Here is a 19,498-nt window from a genome sequence, read left to right as displayed (position 1 = left end):
AGGGACGCAAAACGAAATAGCAATAACAATAAAACACGAGCAGAAAACCGCACGAACGACAAAATGCAGCCCCGCAACTCACCACCCAAGTCAGTCCCCCGCTGCCGCCACCGCCGCCGCCGCCTCCTCCTCCTCCTCCAGACTTTGCCATTTTCTGCCCGTCTCTCCTCGGCCGAGGCGAGGGCGCTCGGAGGCGGCCGGGAGGGCCGGCACCGACACCGCGCTGGGGCCGCTCCCGCCCTCAGCGGCACCGAGGAAGGGCGGCCGAGGGCCCGCACAAAGCGCCCCTTCCGCCGGGCGGGGAGGCAGCGAGAGGGCGGGCGGGCCCAGCCGGGCCTGCAGCTCTCCTTAGTTTAAAGGGACGGGCCGGTCCCTTCGCCTCACGGCGGTGGCGGCAACAACAGCCGCCGCTATCGCCGCCGTAGCGCTGCTGCCTCCCTCCTCCTCCTCACCCCCGGGCCGTCCCCCCCGGCAGCTACAAAGGGCCGGAAAACAGATTAATAATAAAAAAAAAAAAATCTCCCCTTCCCTCCCTCCTCCCTTGTCCCCTCCCTCCCTCGCTCCCTCCCTTCCCGCCCCGCGCGCGCGCGTTCCCGCGCAGGCCCCCCGCCCCCGAGCCGCGCTCCCCTCACACACACACACACACACACACACGCACACCCGGAGCTGGCCCGGCCCCCCTCCTTCTTCCCCTCCTCTTTCCGTGCCGGTGCCCGGTGCCGCTCCCCCGCCGCGGCCGAGCCCCCGCGCCCAGACAATCAATACCCGCGCAGCCCCCGCCCGCCCGCGCCGCTGCCCCTTCCCCGCTCGGAGCCGGCCCGGCCTCCGCTCCCCCCCGCGCCCGCCAATCACGGGCCGGCCCGCCAATCGCGCGCTGGAGGCGGGAAGGCTGCGCGGGCGCCGGCCAATCGGAGCAGCCAGAAGGAGCGGCTGTGGGTGACGTCACTGCGGCTGGCGGCAAGGCCGTAGCCGCCCGCAGGGGGGCGCTGCGGCGCGGGAGAGAGGCGGGGCCGCGGGAGCGGGAGGGGAGAAAGGAGGGACCGCCTGCCGGGTGAGCTGAGGGATCTCTGAGCCTACCGTCCCCCTCTGCCCACCTGCCGGGTGAGCTGAGGGATCCCTGAGCCCACCGTTCCCCTCTGCACCGCCAGGAGAGAGAGGCTTCGCCTCCCCCTGCCCCCGCGGGGAGATTGGTTTTGGAATTGGCAGGGCACGGCTGTCCCGTTGTCCTGGTCTGTCAGGTGGATGATGCTGCGATGTGCGGGCGGAGAAGAGGCGACGCGGTAGGTGGGACAGGCTGTTTGGGGGTACGGTGGTCCACTGCCCCTTTTCTGCCAGCCCCGTAACTGATCCCTGCCACCGGTGCGCCCTAGGGCGATTCCAGCAGGATGGAAGTCCCGATACTCCCCACAGGAGTGTGTTTACAAACCACTGCCCTCTTCTGGGCCGTAGGGATCGGCCTGAGGAGTTCTTTAACTCGGAGAGCTCACAGAACTTTATCGTACACTTGAGCATCATCCTGTGAAGTCCGTTTATAGGGTCACAGAACACAACACCCTGTTCTGTACACAGCACACAACCCTCTTCTAAAATATTTGCCGTTTTGGAAAAAAAAACCCTGCCCTGTGTTGAAACTTAGCATCTACTACCTAGACCTAAACGGTGTGTGTATGAAGCCCGAAATTCATGTCATTTTAGATATCAGCACGAAAAATATGTACTGTTTTAGATACTTTCCACCAAAAAATATATATGGCCATAAATATTATAATCATAGATTTTTTTTTAGAAGCTTTTCCTTTTGACACAGAAAAATGTTTCACCACATGCAGCTTCTCAATTAGTAATTTTCATTCTGCTGTGTGAAATGCAAAGGACCTACCTAGTCTAGCCTGTTCCACTCTATGAATAATTCCAAATGCAAAGTCTCAAAAGAAGGGATTAGTAGGAGCACTGCATCTGAGTTAGCAGACAAATTGATATCCAAAGAGAATAATTTCAAAGGAAGAGCAATAATTTAAAGATTTTTCCTTTTGCAAAGTGCTTTTCCTTAGAAGTAAAGGGATTGGAAACGGAGCAGCTGCTTTTGAGGAGTCAGTTGTAATGTTCAATTATGCCTCAAGGGAAGGATCAGAAGAATTTCTTGTAAATATTGCTTATTTAGCATAATTTTACCCTGCCAGTTTCTAAGGAACTTATTAAACTAATATATAAGTGCTGCACAGGGATTATGGAAAATAATGGCATCTGCCTAGAAGGGACAGTAAGTTATCTGTTACAGCCCAGTTTTATTGCGGCTGCTTTTACCTCTGAGCTGCAGGCTGTGTTTTCTTCTACTTTGGGCAAGATAAGAAACAGTGTTTCTCGCAGAACTAGAAGAAGGTAACACTTGCAGGGCTCTTCCTAGTGCCTCAGAACTTCGGGCTTGCTGATTAGAACTGTGGTGTGGGGTTTTTTTTCAAACTCTCAAATTTATATGTAGGACCCGTCAAAATGAATCATGTACAACAAACCAGGACTGCTGTAGCAAATATCGTGAGGACCAGAGAAAACAGAATGAGTGCATCTGTTCAAAGCTTTCTGCATTGGCAGAGAACCATTACTGCATTCAGCAGAAATAGAGCAAGTCACAAACATTAGTGTACTCTGGTCTCATTAGCTCCAGCTGTTTAGTAAATAGGCTGTTCTTAGTGTGGGAAGTGTGCCTTTTGCAACCCTCTATCCTGAGCCAAGTAGCAGATAGTGATCTAGCTTGAAGACAGCCAATTCCATATATATTAGAGAAAGACAGAGGGAAGGAGTTTCTTCTTGGCACTGATCTTTGAATGTGCATGGTCAGACATGTTCAGTCTATGTGTCATGCTGGAGAAAATATAGGAGGAAATGTTGATGTTCCTCCAAGCATTTTCTTTAGTCTTTGAAATTACTTTGTCCAAGTTGGTCTTTGTTTAATTCTCATCATATACTGTGCTAGCTGCATGGCATGTTACTGGCTTATTGTTGATGTTGCTTTTATCCTAATACTTATATGTGTATGCTGAGTGGGTGCATTCCTACCCATGTAGGATCGTGGGACAAAGTTCTCATGAGACTACAAGCAGCTGCCTCTGTCGGTTGCAGAGGTGGAGTGGTGAAAGGAGACTGTTCATCACATTTTAAGTGATCCCTGCTAAAACAAACACAGAATTAAATTAGAGCATGAATCAAATTTAAGCATCATAACATTTTGATAGGAGTGGAATTTTTTTACTGGATGCCACCTACCCTATCATGCACTACCAGTTTATTTCAAATACTTCACACTTATCATGTGACATTTTAAATTAATAATCCCCTTGAGATAATATACACAAAGTCCTACTTCAATTCATTGGAGCTTTACTTGTCCTCATAGTTAGAGACCGTAACATAAATAGAAGTACCCTACAGATTTCCAAAACAATCATCTACTTAAACCAGTTTCACTACTGGTTTTAGTAAGCAAAATATTTTTTGTAACATTACTTTGGGTTCAATCTTTTTAGCAGTGAGACAGCTGTACGAAGGATCTTTAAGTATTTCTGTGTACATTCATCTACTCTGAGGGTGCACTTGGATACAACCACTTACCTAAATGACCAATCACAGCTCTTAGTTTTCTGCAAACTACACAGGAAAAAGTGTAATTTTGTTCTAAAATATTTATGGAACTAAGCTGATGCCCATTACATTATACATTCCACATTGTATGTAGTTGTAATAAGATATAAACAAACACTGCATATTTTAATACCAAATATTTACATTTGCAATAGAGGTATTTCCATATTCTACTGCATTTTAAAATTCATCATAATTCATTAACATAATTGTGAAATAACTGATCAAATTATTGAGTAGGAGTGCGGTAGTACAATATGACAGTGATCAACATACTTTTACCGCCTTCTTTGTGAATGAGCTTCAGGCCATGATTCCAAGGTATTTAAGAAAAGTCTACCCATGTCTGGATCATCTAACAATATAAATTTAGCTAGGTCGTGCATATTTACACAACTGTATTTCAAATACCTTTGTTGCGTTAGCAAGAGCCCACACTAGTGGTTTTCTGTGGCTATACAAACTGTCAATGCCCTGCCTGACATTCTCTTTTGAACCTTGCCCAGGACTTACTTTATCCGTGGAGTGTTCTCTGTCAGTAGCTTTTCCTGGGGCCAGACTGATCTACAACCAGTCTCTTGGAAAACACCAGGTCATTTCCATCTTTGTCCTCCAAGAACAACATGCCACTTAGTGACAATTTGGCAGAAAGATTAAAGGAGTTAAACCCTGCTTACTCTCCAATTACTCCCCCATAACTAACCTGTTAATTGCTGTTCTATTGCCAGAGGTGTGGAAGACTTTCAAGCAGGGCAGGCTGTGAGTGTACTACTGACAGGTTGTTGCTAGGGAAGAGGTCCAGCAGAAGCCCCAGGGACCTGGGGCCCAGGGACCCCACGGCCCAGCACCTGGACTGCCCACTGTGTGGCTGGGACCGCTGCACTGACCAGACTTTCCCCAGGACCACACCATCTCCCCCCTGCAAGAGAGACGGGCTGTGTTAGAGACCATCATGCTGACTTGCTTGGCTTCTGTCCTGAACTGCACTGTCTCTCACACAGAATGTGGAAGTGGTGTCACTTGTTAACATTAAATATTTAACTGTGACTAGAAGTGCTTTAGTATCCAAGTCCACGCAGTGTCCTCATTGTCAGCTCAGTCTTAAACTGTGACACACATTCTCTGAGCAGCATAAACAGAGTTGCTACTAAGCCAGGGACTGGTCATAGTAATTAAACTCATTTGTATTGAAGTTCCTTTTCCAGGAGAAAGCTTCCTTGTGCAGTGACCACATAGGGCAAGAGAAGTTGCATGTGGAGATGAAGCAAAGGAGGTTGAGCTGGCCCTGCTGGGAGGAATTCTCAATGTGAATAAAATTAATATCCATTATTAACATCTGAGGTTTTTAAAAGAGTTTGTGGCAGTGGGAAAAGCTGCAAGTGCTGAGGTGGGGCAAAGACAACAGAAAGAAACACATAATAGAGAAAGAGATGTGTTTTGAGATCTGTGCTGAACATACATGACATGGCAGTGGCCATCAGCAGCTATCTGAGCTGAGAGGCAGATTGCTGTGATCATCTGAAGGCTGGGAATCACCAACTGCATTAAGGTATTGGTAATTAGTGTGAAGAATGCAAACCATCCAATGGTTTGCATGTGGCATGCCATTTACAAAGACACTTCCTTGAGCTCAGGGTGCTGAACACAGCAAAGCATGCTAGGCTTGCCTCACTTGAGTAGCTTTTCTGTGTGTTAGCCACATAACCCTTTCTGTCCCTCTATGCCAGCCCTGAAAACTCCTGAAAAGGAGCTCTCTCTTTTCAAAGGGCAATATATTTTTGGCTAAGACATGGAGTTTTGTCTCTAGCAGTTCATCCAAGACTCTTTGGGCAAGAAAATGTGAATGGTGATTAATTTTTACCCAGCAACACTCTCCTTGCTCATTGAAGGTCCCCATTATCAATGTATTTCTACAGCCTTCCAGACAGAAATCCATGATGGATCCAGAGTGAGTATCAAGGCTGCTTCCTAATAGCAGTTTATGTCTACTCCTTCCTGGGAGGCAGGAAGGTGAAGGAGTCGTTGCTATACAAAGCATGCATGGATACGTTGAATCTGTGGGGAAAAGCGATGACTGATGTAGACAACAGAGAAGCCCACTATTCTGGGAAGTGTCTAAAGAGATGGTACTTTGCTCTTATGAGCTAATGAGCTAAAATTCAATCATCTCTGATAAACTGGTTTGATTTATGATTAGTAGTTACAGGGAGGAAATAGGAAGGATAAGCTTTTCTGCACAGCTTCATTGTACCACCAGTTTTGACTGGAATTGATGATGACTAGGTCAGGTTGAGCACTTGCATTTTCTTTCTCAGAATGGAGTTGTGTGGTTCTCGTGGCAATCCAAGAAGAGGAAAGTCTCAGGGAAGACCCAATAGAGGCAGATGGCTCAACCTCCATTGAGGCAGAGTATGTTGTTAAGGTGTGGCCAGTGCAGCTTATGCTGAGGTCAAAGGCAAAAAGAGAAGGAGGCTACAAGTTTTGGAAAAATTGGATAAGTGAATAACTGAGGCAAAGAACAACAGAAAGAGTTGCGTGAACGATGTGTTAACACCCAACTGAAAGAGGGCTAGGGAAACACACATGAGGACATCAGCAAACAAGAAACCTGAGCACAGAAAGTAGGAAAGACAATAAGAAGGAACTCCTGAAAATAAAATTCTGGGCTAACTATGAAGGGTCCAGTGAGGCTCAGAATAGCAGAACCAGAGACAGTCAGACAGTTTGAAGTTACCCATCCAAAAAATTAATGAACAAACCCTTTGAGCAAATTTGTACTGGCAGCTTGAGTTTATACTGGTTTAGTGCTTTGAATCATTAGATCATGATGGGTTTGATTTGGTACTAGATACCTTAAAATTTGAATTACTGTTTTATAGCCCACAGAACAGGGAACATAGGGAACATGCTTCTGACAATCACAAAGCAGTTTAGAAGAGGAAGTTTATATAATAATATGGTTTTGTGAGTACTCTTTTCTAGCTAAATCATAGAATCATAGAATTAACTGGGTTGGAAGAGACCTCCAAGATCATCAAGTCCAACCCTTGATCCAACCCCATTGTGATTAAGTTGTTTATCTTTCTAGGAACCTGCTTAGTAAAAATTCCCTTTGTTCAAATGCATTGTTTCAGATTACCTATGTTAAATGTATACTTGAATTAAAAAAAAAATAAAAAAATAAAAAAGGTAGACCTGAACAGATAAAACGTGCATAATACTAAGCCACACACTTAAACATAAGCATTATCCAAATTTACAGCTGCTTAAAAATTACTTGTTATAGATCACCTTTTCAGCAGTTTCTCAGGTGGTCCAATTTGTAACAGAGCTCAACAGCAACAGTTCCTATTTATTTCAGTAGAAGTTGTGTAATTCAACAGTTTGTATGATTAAACAAGCAGTGTTTAAAATGGTCACTGCTAGCTGCTTCATGCCCTTCTCTATTTTCATTAGGTCTTAATATTAAGCAAAGAAGATCAGAAATGCATCAAAAATCTTTTGTTATTCCTTTAGATTCTTTAACACATTGGTATTTCTGGGTTTTGAATGTTTCTCTCAAAGATATCAGTTGTCCTCCATTATTTGCTTCAATAGTGGTGTTTCTCCTTAGTATTTTAGTCTTGCTGCCTTTATTATGACAATGGGTAAACAGAGTAGCAAATGCAACAGAATAAATATTTTTACGTCTAGGTTATGGTCTCCTGTTCTATTTTTACCCAACTAACACTGCTTATATTCTCTTTCCACCACCTACCTTATATTGTTCCCATTTACCTATAGATTCTTCATGCCACTTAGGGCCCTCCCGTTTTTATTTAAGAAAAGTAAGAACACATTACCTCAGTCTTTAGTTGAAGTAAAATCATCCAGATCAGTGGTTGTTATATGCCTCTTGCTCACTATGTGGCCACTGCTGGTAGAGGAAGCAGAAGCTGCAGTAGCAACAGCTTTCAGTATTGGCCAGGACACTGTGTGTGATTACTTAGGAATTATTTAGCCAGCACTTTGCTATGGCAGAGTTATATTAGAATCCGGGAACCTCAGTCTAGGTCTTCAGCCCTGCATGGGTTCCAAAAGTATCTCTCTATTTCTGAGCACTTCAGAAAGCTGCATCCTGATCACAGCATTTCTTTCTTTAAGATTCCTGTCCGTCACCTGTGAGGAAGGAAAACAATCTTTTGAATGACTTTGAATATATGTGCCTTAATATTTTTTTAGTTCATTTTAATGTTCTAGAATAAAGTTTTTCACATATAGAATGCATTAAAAGTAACTTGGTTTGATATACTTATATTTGTGGGGTTTTTTTTAACCTAAAGAATATGGAAGCAGTAGTCCTCATTATTTTATAAATTCCTTTTGGAAATCGACTGTGGATTTAATTTGTATAACAGTGAATAAAAATGTTTTGTCATCAATGCAGTTCTTTTAGAATATTCCTCCATTTCTTGCAAACTATGAAGCAAAGAACTTTAAAAAGAGGTACTGAATGTTTTACCTTAGTAACAGACCAAAATATGAAAGAAGGCAGCGTATGTACTTTTGCAACACATCTGTTAACTGTTACACAATGATCATATCCCTCATTCTTTTAAAACTAATTTTGCGAAGAACAACTTAGTGATACACTGTGTTCTTATATAACAGTTAGAATAAATTTTCCTGTACCATGTTTCATAGTAAACTCATGCCAAAGTTTTTAGCATCATGCTATTGAATTGTTGTAATAACAACTCACCTTCTTTTTCGTTTAGTTGGTTTTCGCTGAGCCTTACTATTCCACACATGTTCTTCTTCTGGAAATTTTTATACCAGAAAGCCTTTGAAGATTGGGAAGCTCTGAAGCTCTTGAAATTTATCTGGATGTAGTGTGGTTTCTTGTATGTTGGCTTTTACTGCTGCTCACATTCTTTTATTTCCGGGTAAGCGATGCAATGAATTTGTCAGGTTTTCATGAAAAGGCAATTATCCAGAAATTGCAACACAGTATCAGTTTCTGTCCCACTTAACATTTTTTTTCCTCCGCTGCGTCTTAAATTAGAATATGCAATTTATGCATCAATATCTTTTCTAGCAGTTTTTGAAACTATTTGACACTGTCAGAATTCCACTTACCTTGTAACAAGTATTAAGGTTAGTTCTTTGGGTCAAGACAGAGATATTATTACAGATTCTTTTGTGTTCCTGTACCCTTTGAGATATATTTGACATGCTACTGGAATATGACATTTTTCTACTGAGTTCATTTCTCTTGAGGCTCATGATGGGAAACATAGAAGCTCTTTTTTTTACTTTACATCTTGCAATTACTTTATTGAAAAGGCACTTGTTAGTTCCAAAGGCATGCATGAGAATTCTTCAGGTTTGCTAACCCGTTTTTTTTCTATCATTTCTCTCAAAATATGTTGGACTCAGTTTTCTGGGACATGAGCAATGATGATGAAAGAGCACACAAGCATAAAGACTGAAAACACAATGAAACTACTTGAAGTCACAGAATAGCTGAAGTTTAAAAGATCAACTACATACGTATGGTTCTTTGTGACATTTAATTCTCAAATCATAAAGTTTTCCTCAGCTTTCTAATCACATTATCCATTCTCCCAAATAATTAAAGGTACTAATTTTGAGTTGAGTTGTGTGGAATTGAAGAGAATTCAAAGCAAACAATGCTTTCTTTTGTGATAATTTTTGTTAAAGTACAGCAGAGTAGGAACCATACCAACTCTCGGACTACCACAAAGACAAAGCACAGTTACAGGCCACGTAGGCAGGCACATTAAGCAACCCATGGGAATGTAGCAGGAGCTACAGCAATCAAGGCACATGCTCCAGCTCTGAGCTGCTTCAGCAAACCAGCATGACTGCATTTAGCCACAAAGCCAAACACCTCGTTGTGCAGCACAGCACTCCCAAGCTGCCCAGTACAACAGACATTCTCCCAAAGGAGCGCACACACAAAACATGGCATTCAGATGCCTCCATCCAGCTTCTGTTTAATGTTTAAATCTGCCCAGCTAACTTTTGATCACTTATCAAATGCTGTGTTTCACGAGTAGAAAGAAGATTGCAGCACCTGTCATCCCACTCTTGATCTATGCTCCTTTATGCTGGCCCTGGTGGGATATCCCATGATCTGCGAGGTTGGTGCTCCCTCCAGGGTTGTTAACTATGCCAGGGCCATTGCTTGCTTAACAGGTTCTGTAACAGAGTAGCATGAAGATGCAAATACCGTAATAGTTAAAACTACTTTTTCAATTCCCTCTAAACGAATTAGCATGTTAATGGCGTGGATGCTGTGCTTTGCATTTCTACTCCTACAGGTCTTTGCATATGTATGAAAAGCAATAGTTAATCCTTCAAAAAGACATGAAATAAAAATATTGTTCTCAATTCAGTGTTTGGGTTATTCTCTGGAGTTAAATTGAAAGTATGCCCTTTCAACAGATACCTATAGCATAGCATGCAAACTTAATGCAAATTTAATGTATAATCTTTCATTTGAGTTCTCATGGCAATTTCTTCAGTTGTCCTTCTGTAATGTTTCTATAAGGTGTGAGGAACAGTTTTCCCAAGAATTAAAACCTGCTGATTTAATTTGGTCAGGAGCTTCATTGCCCTTCTAAACTGTATTTATAAACATACAAAACCATTCTGGGTTCTAATATTGGTCCTAACGTCCTTCCCTTAGAATGGCTACTGCTTCCCTTTCCCCTGCTTTGTGGACCCTACACCACCCCCCTCACTTCTCAGGCTCCTGGATGACAGTGGGTCTCAAAATGGTGTGAGGAAAGGCCTATGTTACCAGGTCTGCACCAGGCTACCATTGGTGGCCAGTAGGCTTGCTGGGAACAGGAACTATGCTGGGAACATAGGAGTGAGGAATGATTATTGAGGGACACATTACTGGAATGATACAGGGTGAGGATTCAGTTGTCCTGTGAATACACCAAGGTTGTGGATACATCACCACCCACCCCCCCTCCAAAAAAAAAAAGCAGGTAGGAATGAAAATGATAAAAGAAGTGAACAAAATCTTCCAACAATGACAGCTGTGACAGATTCAGAGGACCACATTCAAGGAACTCCCTCAGCAGACCATGGTACTGTCATCCTTAGAGCATCCTTTCTCGCACTGCCCATCAGAGAAGAAGGAACAGCAGCTACCATGAGCTGGGGAATACATGTAAGCTGTATGGGGTGTTGGGGTATCAGACTGCAATACACAGGGGAAGCAAGAAAATGACAGAATCCAGGGATGTTGTGGAAGCCTCCAGATCTTACCTAAGAGTCAACTGGAACATTGTCTTGATCACCACTGCAGAAACTGCTTCAAAGGATGAAAGCCACTAGTTTAGAAGAAGGGGAATTTGGAAGGGGTTTTAACAGTGAAAACAACAGGGAGGGTTACACCCCAGTGGACAATGGACATCAGATGTTAAACAAATATCTGATTATGCTGCACTGTAGGATACATCCATCTTACTACTAATACAGCTAATGCTCATATATAATCTAGTGCTGGTTTTCTCATTCTAATGTGTGTTAAATACAAAATGCACTAACCAGTACTGCTAGTGGTTTATTCCTGCTCAACCCACAAGTAACACTACATGACTGGAATGTCCCTTCCATACCATTTTTTAAATAAAAATATCCCCCAGTTATGGATTTAATGTTCAATCCTAGAAATACAACAGGTTCTAATTGATTTGCACTGAATTTACCACATGTCAGTAAAACTCAAGTTCTGTAAAAATGAATGGTATTATTTCCTTTCTGTTTTTTTCTGCACACACAATCTTTCAGCTACTCTTCCACCAGTATACATGTTGCCTCCATTCTCTACTCACAGATGGACCTTGTATTTTTCACTGACTATTTACAAAAGGTTGGTGATCAGTCCTGTATGTGAAGTAAATGAAATAAAAAAGGTAAATGTACTCTGGCAAATGTTTCTTAGTCTGTTTCCTATCACAGAGGCCAGAAATGCATGTAAATCTCCCTGTGTCTTCAGAAAGTTATTTATATACTGGGACTGGCTGAATGCCCATTTCTTCATATCTTTCTGTCATTCATTCACTTTTTTCAGCAATAAACTAGTGTACAAATATGAAGTACTGGCAAACCTTAAAAATGTGAAACATAGCTATGAAGTTTCAGATTAGTCACAGCACATAGTCAAGAAAAATTGCAACATCTGCTGCAGTAAATATGAACCCTGAGTTTTCACCCTTGCTAAAAAAAAAAATCAAATGAATTTATATTAAAAAAAAAATTATCAAAGACTGACTGAAGTAGAGGAATAACCGATACCAATAATAATGTTGTCAGGGGCCGAGACAACTTCTTATAAAGGCAGATCATACATAGTACTGACACTTGAGCAAGAATTTGCTAAGATGTTGTTTCCTTTTGAAAGGCTCCATGATGATACAAATTCCTTTCAAAAATATTTATGAAAAAACATGAAACAATTAGCTTTTTTGCAAAATAAAACCCTAAATGACGCAAACTTTACATTCATTTATCAGTGTTAACTTGATCTCAACCTTCTTCTATCCTCAAGTGTTAAAATTAAACTGCAGCTTCTAACACTTCCTCCACTTCCTGTTTGTCCTGCTACCTTCTTGTGGAGGTGTTGGTTTGTTTTTTTTTTTATTCCAAACTTTAGTTTTAATTTTTGAACGGGGTGAGGACTATTTTCTTTGAAACCATTATTGCCAGAATCATGGAAATCAGTAAGCATACTTAGGCAACAAACTCCTACCTAAACAACTTAAAAGAAACACACAAACCAAAACCAGTTTGGGGCCAAACCAGAATGGTTCCACAATGCTTAATGCAGTCCACAAGCAGGCACTTCCATTTTGAACAATAGAGTTTTAAATCTTTTTTTGCCAGTGGTGAACTTTGCTTTTTAATATACCATATATTTCCCTGATACTTTGGCTAGAAGTAAAAACTGCTGCAGTTTAAGTACGTTATTTTGACTTTTGGTATAGTGTAAGCTTGGACACACATATAATCCATTACCTTCTATCCATCTCATCACAATGGTTAACGGCAGAAGCAAGAAGTGAGTCTCTCTGTCCTTCCATTCTGTACTTTGCTGGTGTTTCCATCTGCTCTAAAAGGTTGTGACCAACTGTTCCACCTACTCTACTGCGAGTTTGCTTAAACATTACTCTTGGATGTCTTCATTTTCTTATGTCAGCTGGTTTCCTTATGACTGTTTCACAAGGGAGGCTATATATTGTTATCCGAACTGCTTATCTAAAGTAAGTCCAGCACTTCCTTTTGATTGTGACAAGAGATAAACTGCTGGATGATGTTTTTCAGGGGGGAAGATATTTTCTCCTGGGACTTCAAGGATATGGGAGACATACACTATATTACTGCAGTTCCAAGGATATGAAATAACACATAGCATTATGTAACAAGAGGATCAATTTAACAGAATGTACACTGAAACATCACAATCAAAATGCATGGTGAAATCATCTTTTCCCCCAATTTTTAAGACCTCTAATAGAAGGTCATAGCTAGCCAGCACTTAAGACTCAGTCCTTGAAGTATCTGTAGGTGCTCAATGCCACACTGAAATTTCATAATCATTACAGACAGCATGCTACTAAAGCTCTTGGTTACAGTATGCCACTAAACACACTCTTCCAAAATCAAAGATCCCAATTATCCACTGGATCAAAAAAGAACCTGTAACAAGGCAAGCAGGATCTTGTTCTTAATTTTAAAATTATGTAGCTTAGATTAGTAAAAACAAAAATATTTTAAAACAGATATTCCTTAAATCTTGGACTGCTTTTCAAAAAAGCTGTTCACTATTCTGAGCAATTTTCTTCTACTGAAAACTTTAAGGGACATAAATATAAATGAACACACAGAAAAATACCTCAAAAACAGGGTCGAGTTATGGAAGCTACTTTTGCCAGCACTACTTATGTAGTCCACTACATTATAATTCACCACAAAATTTTATTAAGTCCTGTTATTTTTTTGGTTTCTGGGTGTCATCAATTTTAATTACTAATGCCTTTTTTTTTGTTTTGCTTTGCTCAGTCTGAATATTTTTAATCTATCCCTTTTATCTCCTTTTACCAAAAAAAGAAATCAACCTAATTTTTGTCATAGTGTACATATCATACAGCTACAATTCTCCACATAAAGCAGATTAAAATGTATTTTACATTACATGAAAATGTGTAGAAAAAGATAAAGCTGCAGAAACTGAAGCAGGCTAATTATAAACAAAGCTAAGAGCTTAATTATAAAGCTTACCATGAAAAAAACAAAGACCAAGGATAAGAATAAAAATCTTATCAATGGAAAAATCCCTGTTCTCTTTTTCAGACATGTAAACCCTTATACATTTCACAGTATCTGTACACCTAAAATACAAATATTTAAGGCTGTTTACCCTTGGCTTGTTCCTTCACCATTTTTAAGTGCCGTAACACAGTCTCAAAATTCTGCTCCATAACTTTAGGGAAAAAGAAACTGTATCAACCTACTGAAGACTTTTTTTTTTTTTTTTTTTTTTTACTCTACTGTCCTTCTGCTTGGGTTAAATATTCAAGATTAGCATAAAGAACATAGAATTGTCCCAGATACTAGTGCTATTACTCTTTCCTGCTGCTCCTGTTGATGACACTACAAGACCAACAATCCTATAATAACCTGTAATAAGCGTTGCATCATAGATCACTGCTTAGAGAGGCCACAAGCTACAAGGCATAAGGCACTGCTCGCAAAAACAGCACCCCATAAAGTAACAGTGGAATAAACTAGCATAAAGTTGAATAAACTCAAAAAAACCTGTTCATAATCTAGAAAGGACCTAGGTCTATTCCAGCAACTGTTTAAGGAAGTCACCTGTCTGTAATTTCCTTCTCAACCCTCCATATGATGTGAAGCAGTGATAGAAAAGCTCCTTCGATATTGACAAATTTTTTTATGTTGTTGAATTACTTGGCAAAATTTTAAACTTTATCCAAAACCAGAGGTTTAAACCTACAGTGAAAATTAAAGACTTATTTTAAATAATACCAATACTTAAAAAATTATAAGTTGACAAATACTAAGGAGGTCCATTAAATTCTTAACTAGTACACTTCCATTTCTAGCTTTAGCAACTAAAGGTAAAGAAATGAGTAGAGTGCACCTGGAGGACAGATATCCTGATATCTGACTGGAACAATCTCTACACCCCTTGGAATTCCTTTGTTTTGGCGTGTTTTGTTTTGAGCTACAAGAACTCTGCAAATGGGTGTTGCCAGCTTCTGGCAGCCATATGTGTTGCCTACCATCTGTTTTCATTCCACTGCACTATGGAGACAAACATACTTTATTTTTAGTGTTCTACATTTCCTGATGTTGCACATAATAGGGATAATATCTCATATGTAGGCCACTAGATGTGAAAAATCTCTCATGGATAACAGACAAGTAAAGGTGACAGATTATCATACAGGACCAGACAAGATAATTTTCATTACTTACTTCTCCATGCAAGCAAGTATATAATTTACACTGAAGTTTGCTTGATTCTTGAACACCTGTGCTTTCTTTCCACACCGCCTAGAAGGGGCTTCCTTCATATGTTTTAAAGATACATCTTTTCAGCAACTTCCAGCAGTGTAGGAAATTACTACCAATAATGTAGTGGGTTGCCTCTAGTAGTTGCTATTTTGCATACAGCACTCAGCATCAAAACAGGATATGAAGAAATTAACAGTACGATCAACTCTAGACAGAAAACAGTCCTACAAACGTCTGTTTGAAAGGAGGAATTCTGTGCACAGGTTCCCACATAGTTCTGTCGGAAACCATGCACTCCAAAATTAGTTCGCAAGAATTAACTGGGCAGTACAGTATTTATGTAAATTTTGGTTGAAAAGATTTCACTCTTACACCTCAACTTTGGAAGGCACCCATGGCATGCTGGACAGCTAGGTGTTCCTTAAAATGTACCAGACTAAGCTGAATTCTTGAAAACATTGCTGATTTTACCTGTATTAAGTCATACGTTTCTTAATTTAACCCCATTTAACCTCCACCTCCTCAAACTTCTAAGAAGTTGAGTAAGCATTGACTTTTGGCTACATGTGCCCTGATCAGCCTATACTACTCATCCAGTATCATATCACTGCCAGCATAACTTAATACCCCTACTTTTAGAGCAGATCGCAGTACAGATCTTTCCACCATGTAATACTGCAAATTCAGGATAGTGTAAGTTAGATTAAGCAAGCACGGATGAGGAATTACCTCCAGTTTAAAAAAAAAAAAAAAAAAAAAAATTAAGATTTGCACTAAAATGGGGATCAGCAGAGAAAATTAGTGTCTTTATAACAGCTTATGCAGGAAGAGATTCAAAGTGTTCACTGTTTAAAGGGTACTCCAAAAGACACCTGAAGGAGTTACATTTAAATTTTTCATATTAGCTCTATTCAGTCTGAGTGTTTTTTTTTCCTAAAATAAGCTCTTCTATTCATTACGTGTGATCTTACAAATACAGAAGTACTTTTTCATTAATTAGATTGGTAAGGTATTTTTCAATCTTTCAATCTTTTTAATTCATTCATGCATTTTAATAATGGACTTAAATTACTCTCCTGTTTTATTAAGTTATCTGCAGCTCTTACTCTTCCCCCAGAGATTCTGACCAAAATTGTGAGAAAATTACTTTATCTTACTACTTTTAAATTTATTCTACCTTCTGCTTTCAAATTATCAGATACAGTTAAGGAATTCTGCAAGTGCTCAAGGTCCTTTTAAGTAATATAATGCAAAACCAAAATTTCTGTCTTACAGCAGTAACTTTTTCAGCTATCAAAATATGAAGTGGAAACATTTTTGTTGATTGGTTTCATTTGAGTCTTCTTTTTCCTTTTTTTTCTTTCAAGATAGTATACATTTTAATCTAAAATACTTTTTTGTTGGTTCCCACCAAAATCTCAGAAAAATCATTTAGCTGAAACCAAATACAGGAGCAGTTTTGAATGGAGACTGGCAAATGCACCTTGCATTAGTTATGTATTGATGAACACCCTTCCACACAGTACCCTGTCACTGTGTTGTTCTGCGCCGAGAGTGAGACCCTCCCTTTCTAATCCCCCTCATAAACTGTCAATTTACATTCAGAAGTATATAATCCATCATATATCATTCTGTCACTCTTAAACTGCCATAATCTACTACTTTTTAAGATGCCTGTGTGATCATTTTGACGCCTGCGTTCACTGTGCATTTGCAGTTTCCTAATAAAATCTGAATAGTTTTGTATTTGCTTAGATTTGTTGAAAGGTCAGTAAGCATTTATTTCAACGTAAATTATTTCTGACAATCATTTCAAATATACAGAGGTCGGAAAGGTCAGAAGATAGAAGAAGAACTTTAAAAACACTCATCTTGAGAACATCAACCCTAATTCTCACCTATTTTGAAATAAAACTATAGTTTGAACTTTGCATTTTAGTCCTATATTTTTGTATCGAGGCATAGCCTTCCTCAGATTCTCTGACAAAGACTATCTAATCTGAACATTCACTCCATGCTTTATTCACATCACTGCAACATCTGACATCTCCTGGATGGCATTTTTTCATTTTTTATTATATGATCGAAAATAAATTTAAACACTGCATTAATGAACAGAAAATTTGTATATATTTTTACATCAAATTTGGGAATGGCATTCAAAGCAACTCAAGACAATAGCTTAAGAAGATTTCAACCTACCTGACTACTTTTTAAAAGATTTATTAAGCAAATCTGAATTTATATCATTAAAAAAGTATTTATAATTAATAACCTATTTTTTCATAGAAAAAAACCTGTGATGTTCTTACTCAGTTTTAAGTCTCAATTTCATACCACAGGCCATGACAATTTTAGGTACATATGACCACTTCTTTCAAAATTAGTTTCCAGCAACCTTCAGGTTTCCAAATATTTCCACGTATTAAACACTGTTATTATACTTAAATTGTAACAAGAAAATTTTGAAGTAATCTTGAAACTAACTTAATTTCAGCACTTCTGATATTATATAAAATCATATTTTTCTTTAAAATGTCTAAATTTTCTATTATTCTTTAAAATATTTTAAGATCATCACAAGCATCTGCTGTAATTGGGAATTCAAACTGTTTTTCCAAGTAAATGATTAAAAAAACCCCAAAAAACAGCAAGCCAATCACAAAACTCCAAATTAAAATCAGGTACAGCTGTTTGGTGCTCCTACAGTCAAGTTTTGCTTCCTAAAAATTATTTTTTTCTCATTGCAAAGTTTAAGAAAAGGGTACTTTATGGTTCAATGCCTTAATTTTGGTGTTTGTTTTTACAGACAAAGAGGTTTTCATAGCGATGTTTACCTATTGAATACATGTGCAGTTTCAAGCTGGTTTAATGGAAGCAGTGAAACAGGAAATACGCTGCCAGCAGGATGAAGAATTGTCAACCAAATCTTCCATAGTATAATGTCTTCAAGGAATCCAAAGTACATCTCTGCAGTTCAGATTCTCAGAGGTCACTGAGTTTTATAATTATCTCCAAGCAATTTTCTCCGCATCCTGTTAAGCTCTCTCTAAACAGCTGTGTGTGTTGCCATGCAGCTTCACCATCCCCTCCCTTTAGAACTGCTTCCAACATAACTTCTGTTGCACCAGAAAAATCTGAATAGGAGCAAAGATTTTTATCTATCGGAGGAAAAGATAAATAATTCAGTAAGCCACTACTCCAGACAGTATATAATGATACAATGCATGTAAAAAAGTGTAAGTTGTAATGGATGTTCAAGGAACTCAGTTGCAGCTACTTGAATTTTCCTGTTCATTGGTGGCAGAGAAAAAACAAAATCACCAGCTACAAATTTTTAGTTATTATTTGTTTAAATGTTCAGAAGGCCTAGTCAGGATTGATGCCACCAGACATAGAAGTATCTATCATTCCTAGTAAAACACCACTGTCTTGTATGCACTCCCTGCTCTGTTGCAGGTAAGGTTCTATATTATAATAAAACTGGGTTTTGTACCAGTGTTAATTAAATGCAAAGTATTTTCTTGACCTTGCTAAGAAACACTGGAGTTGGAAAAGTGAAAAAAAATTCACATTTAATTTTTAGTATTTGCACAGTACTCTCTCCATATAAACTATTTATTTCTAGTTACACCTCTGCTGCGTGACTTAATTCATTATTTAAATTTCACACTTACCTCCCATCAGAGAAATTTCTACTTTTGGAGAGCAAAGTCTCCACTGTATTCTTCCACTCTGAAAAGTCTGACTGCTTGTCCTAACTGAAATGTTATCTATTTTTAGACCGACTGACTTGCACTCAAACTTCCAGCTGATGGAAGCAGAGGATGACCCTTCTTTTCGGGCTAAATAAACCTAAATGGAAAGAAGACATGTCAAAAACTGAGATGACCAACAGACACATCAAATTAATCCTTGTAACAAGGACACAAAAATCTTAAGATAACACTCTTTCATACTTTGTCAAGCCTCTGAACCTTTAAAGCTGTACTAAATACCATTTTAAGGACGAAGGAATTTTCATATTTAAGTTTATTCCACAGTTAGGTAATGGTACATCTTTATTACTCTTCACTAGGGAACACTATTTCAACATACATAATAAAGTCCAAGCCACAAAAACATCTAAACTTGTTATTTTTTAAAGACTTCTGAGGTTTTCTATACTGCACAGGCCCCCACATTTAAGTTGTTCAGTGTTACTGATGAAGAAAACTGTGTCATCAGCAGATTCTTCAGGTGTGGCTGCTGGCTACACACTGCTTCTCCTAGGACTTGACATGTCTTGGTTAAAGCAAAT

General features: G+C 39.4%; 2 protein-coding genes across 6 annotated transcripts in view; both read right to left on the bottom strand.

Annotated features, from left to right (window-relative positions):
- Positions 1–7,612, bottom strand: part of TOP2B (DNA topoisomerase II beta) — a 72,869-nt gene extending 65,257 nt beyond the window's left edge. For 2 of the 5 annotated variants that reach the window (XM_050329857.1, XM_050329868.1), the window contains exon 1: positions 83–465. In XM_050329857.1, the coding sequence (XP_050185814.1) occupies positions 83–151 (69 nt within the window). In that variant the 5' untranslated portion in view covers positions 152–465. Of the gene's footprint in view, positions 1–82; positions 466–7,478 lie in introns of those variants that run through there. The other 3 variants (XM_050329835.1, XM_050329842.1, XM_050329849.1) reach the window with 2 other exon arrangements.
- The window catches only part of NGLY1 (N-glycanase 1), a 36,820-nt gene continuing 20,680 nt past the window's right edge, over positions 3,359–19,498 (bottom strand). The window contains exons 11-12 of the mRNA XM_050329882.1: positions 18,876–19,053; positions 3,359–18,359 (exon numbers count right to left, since the gene is read on the bottom strand). Coding sequence (XP_050185839.1) covers positions 18,184–18,359; positions 18,876–19,053 — 354 coding nt within the window. The 3' untranslated portion in view covers positions 3,359–18,183. The remainder of the gene's footprint in view (positions 18,360–18,875; positions 19,054–19,498) is intronic.

The sequence above is a fragment of the Myiozetetes cayanensis genome, unplaced genomic scaffold (genome assembly GCF_022539395.1).
Source record: "Myiozetetes cayanensis isolate MyiCay16 unplaced genomic scaffold, myiCay2020 scf1, whole genome shotgun sequence".
NCBI classification, from domain to species: Eukaryota; Metazoa; Chordata; class Aves; order Passeriformes; family Tyrannidae; genus Myiozetetes; species Myiozetetes cayanensis.
Note: the sequence above shows the minus strand (reverse complement) of the source record. Positions and strands in the feature narration are given on the sequence as shown.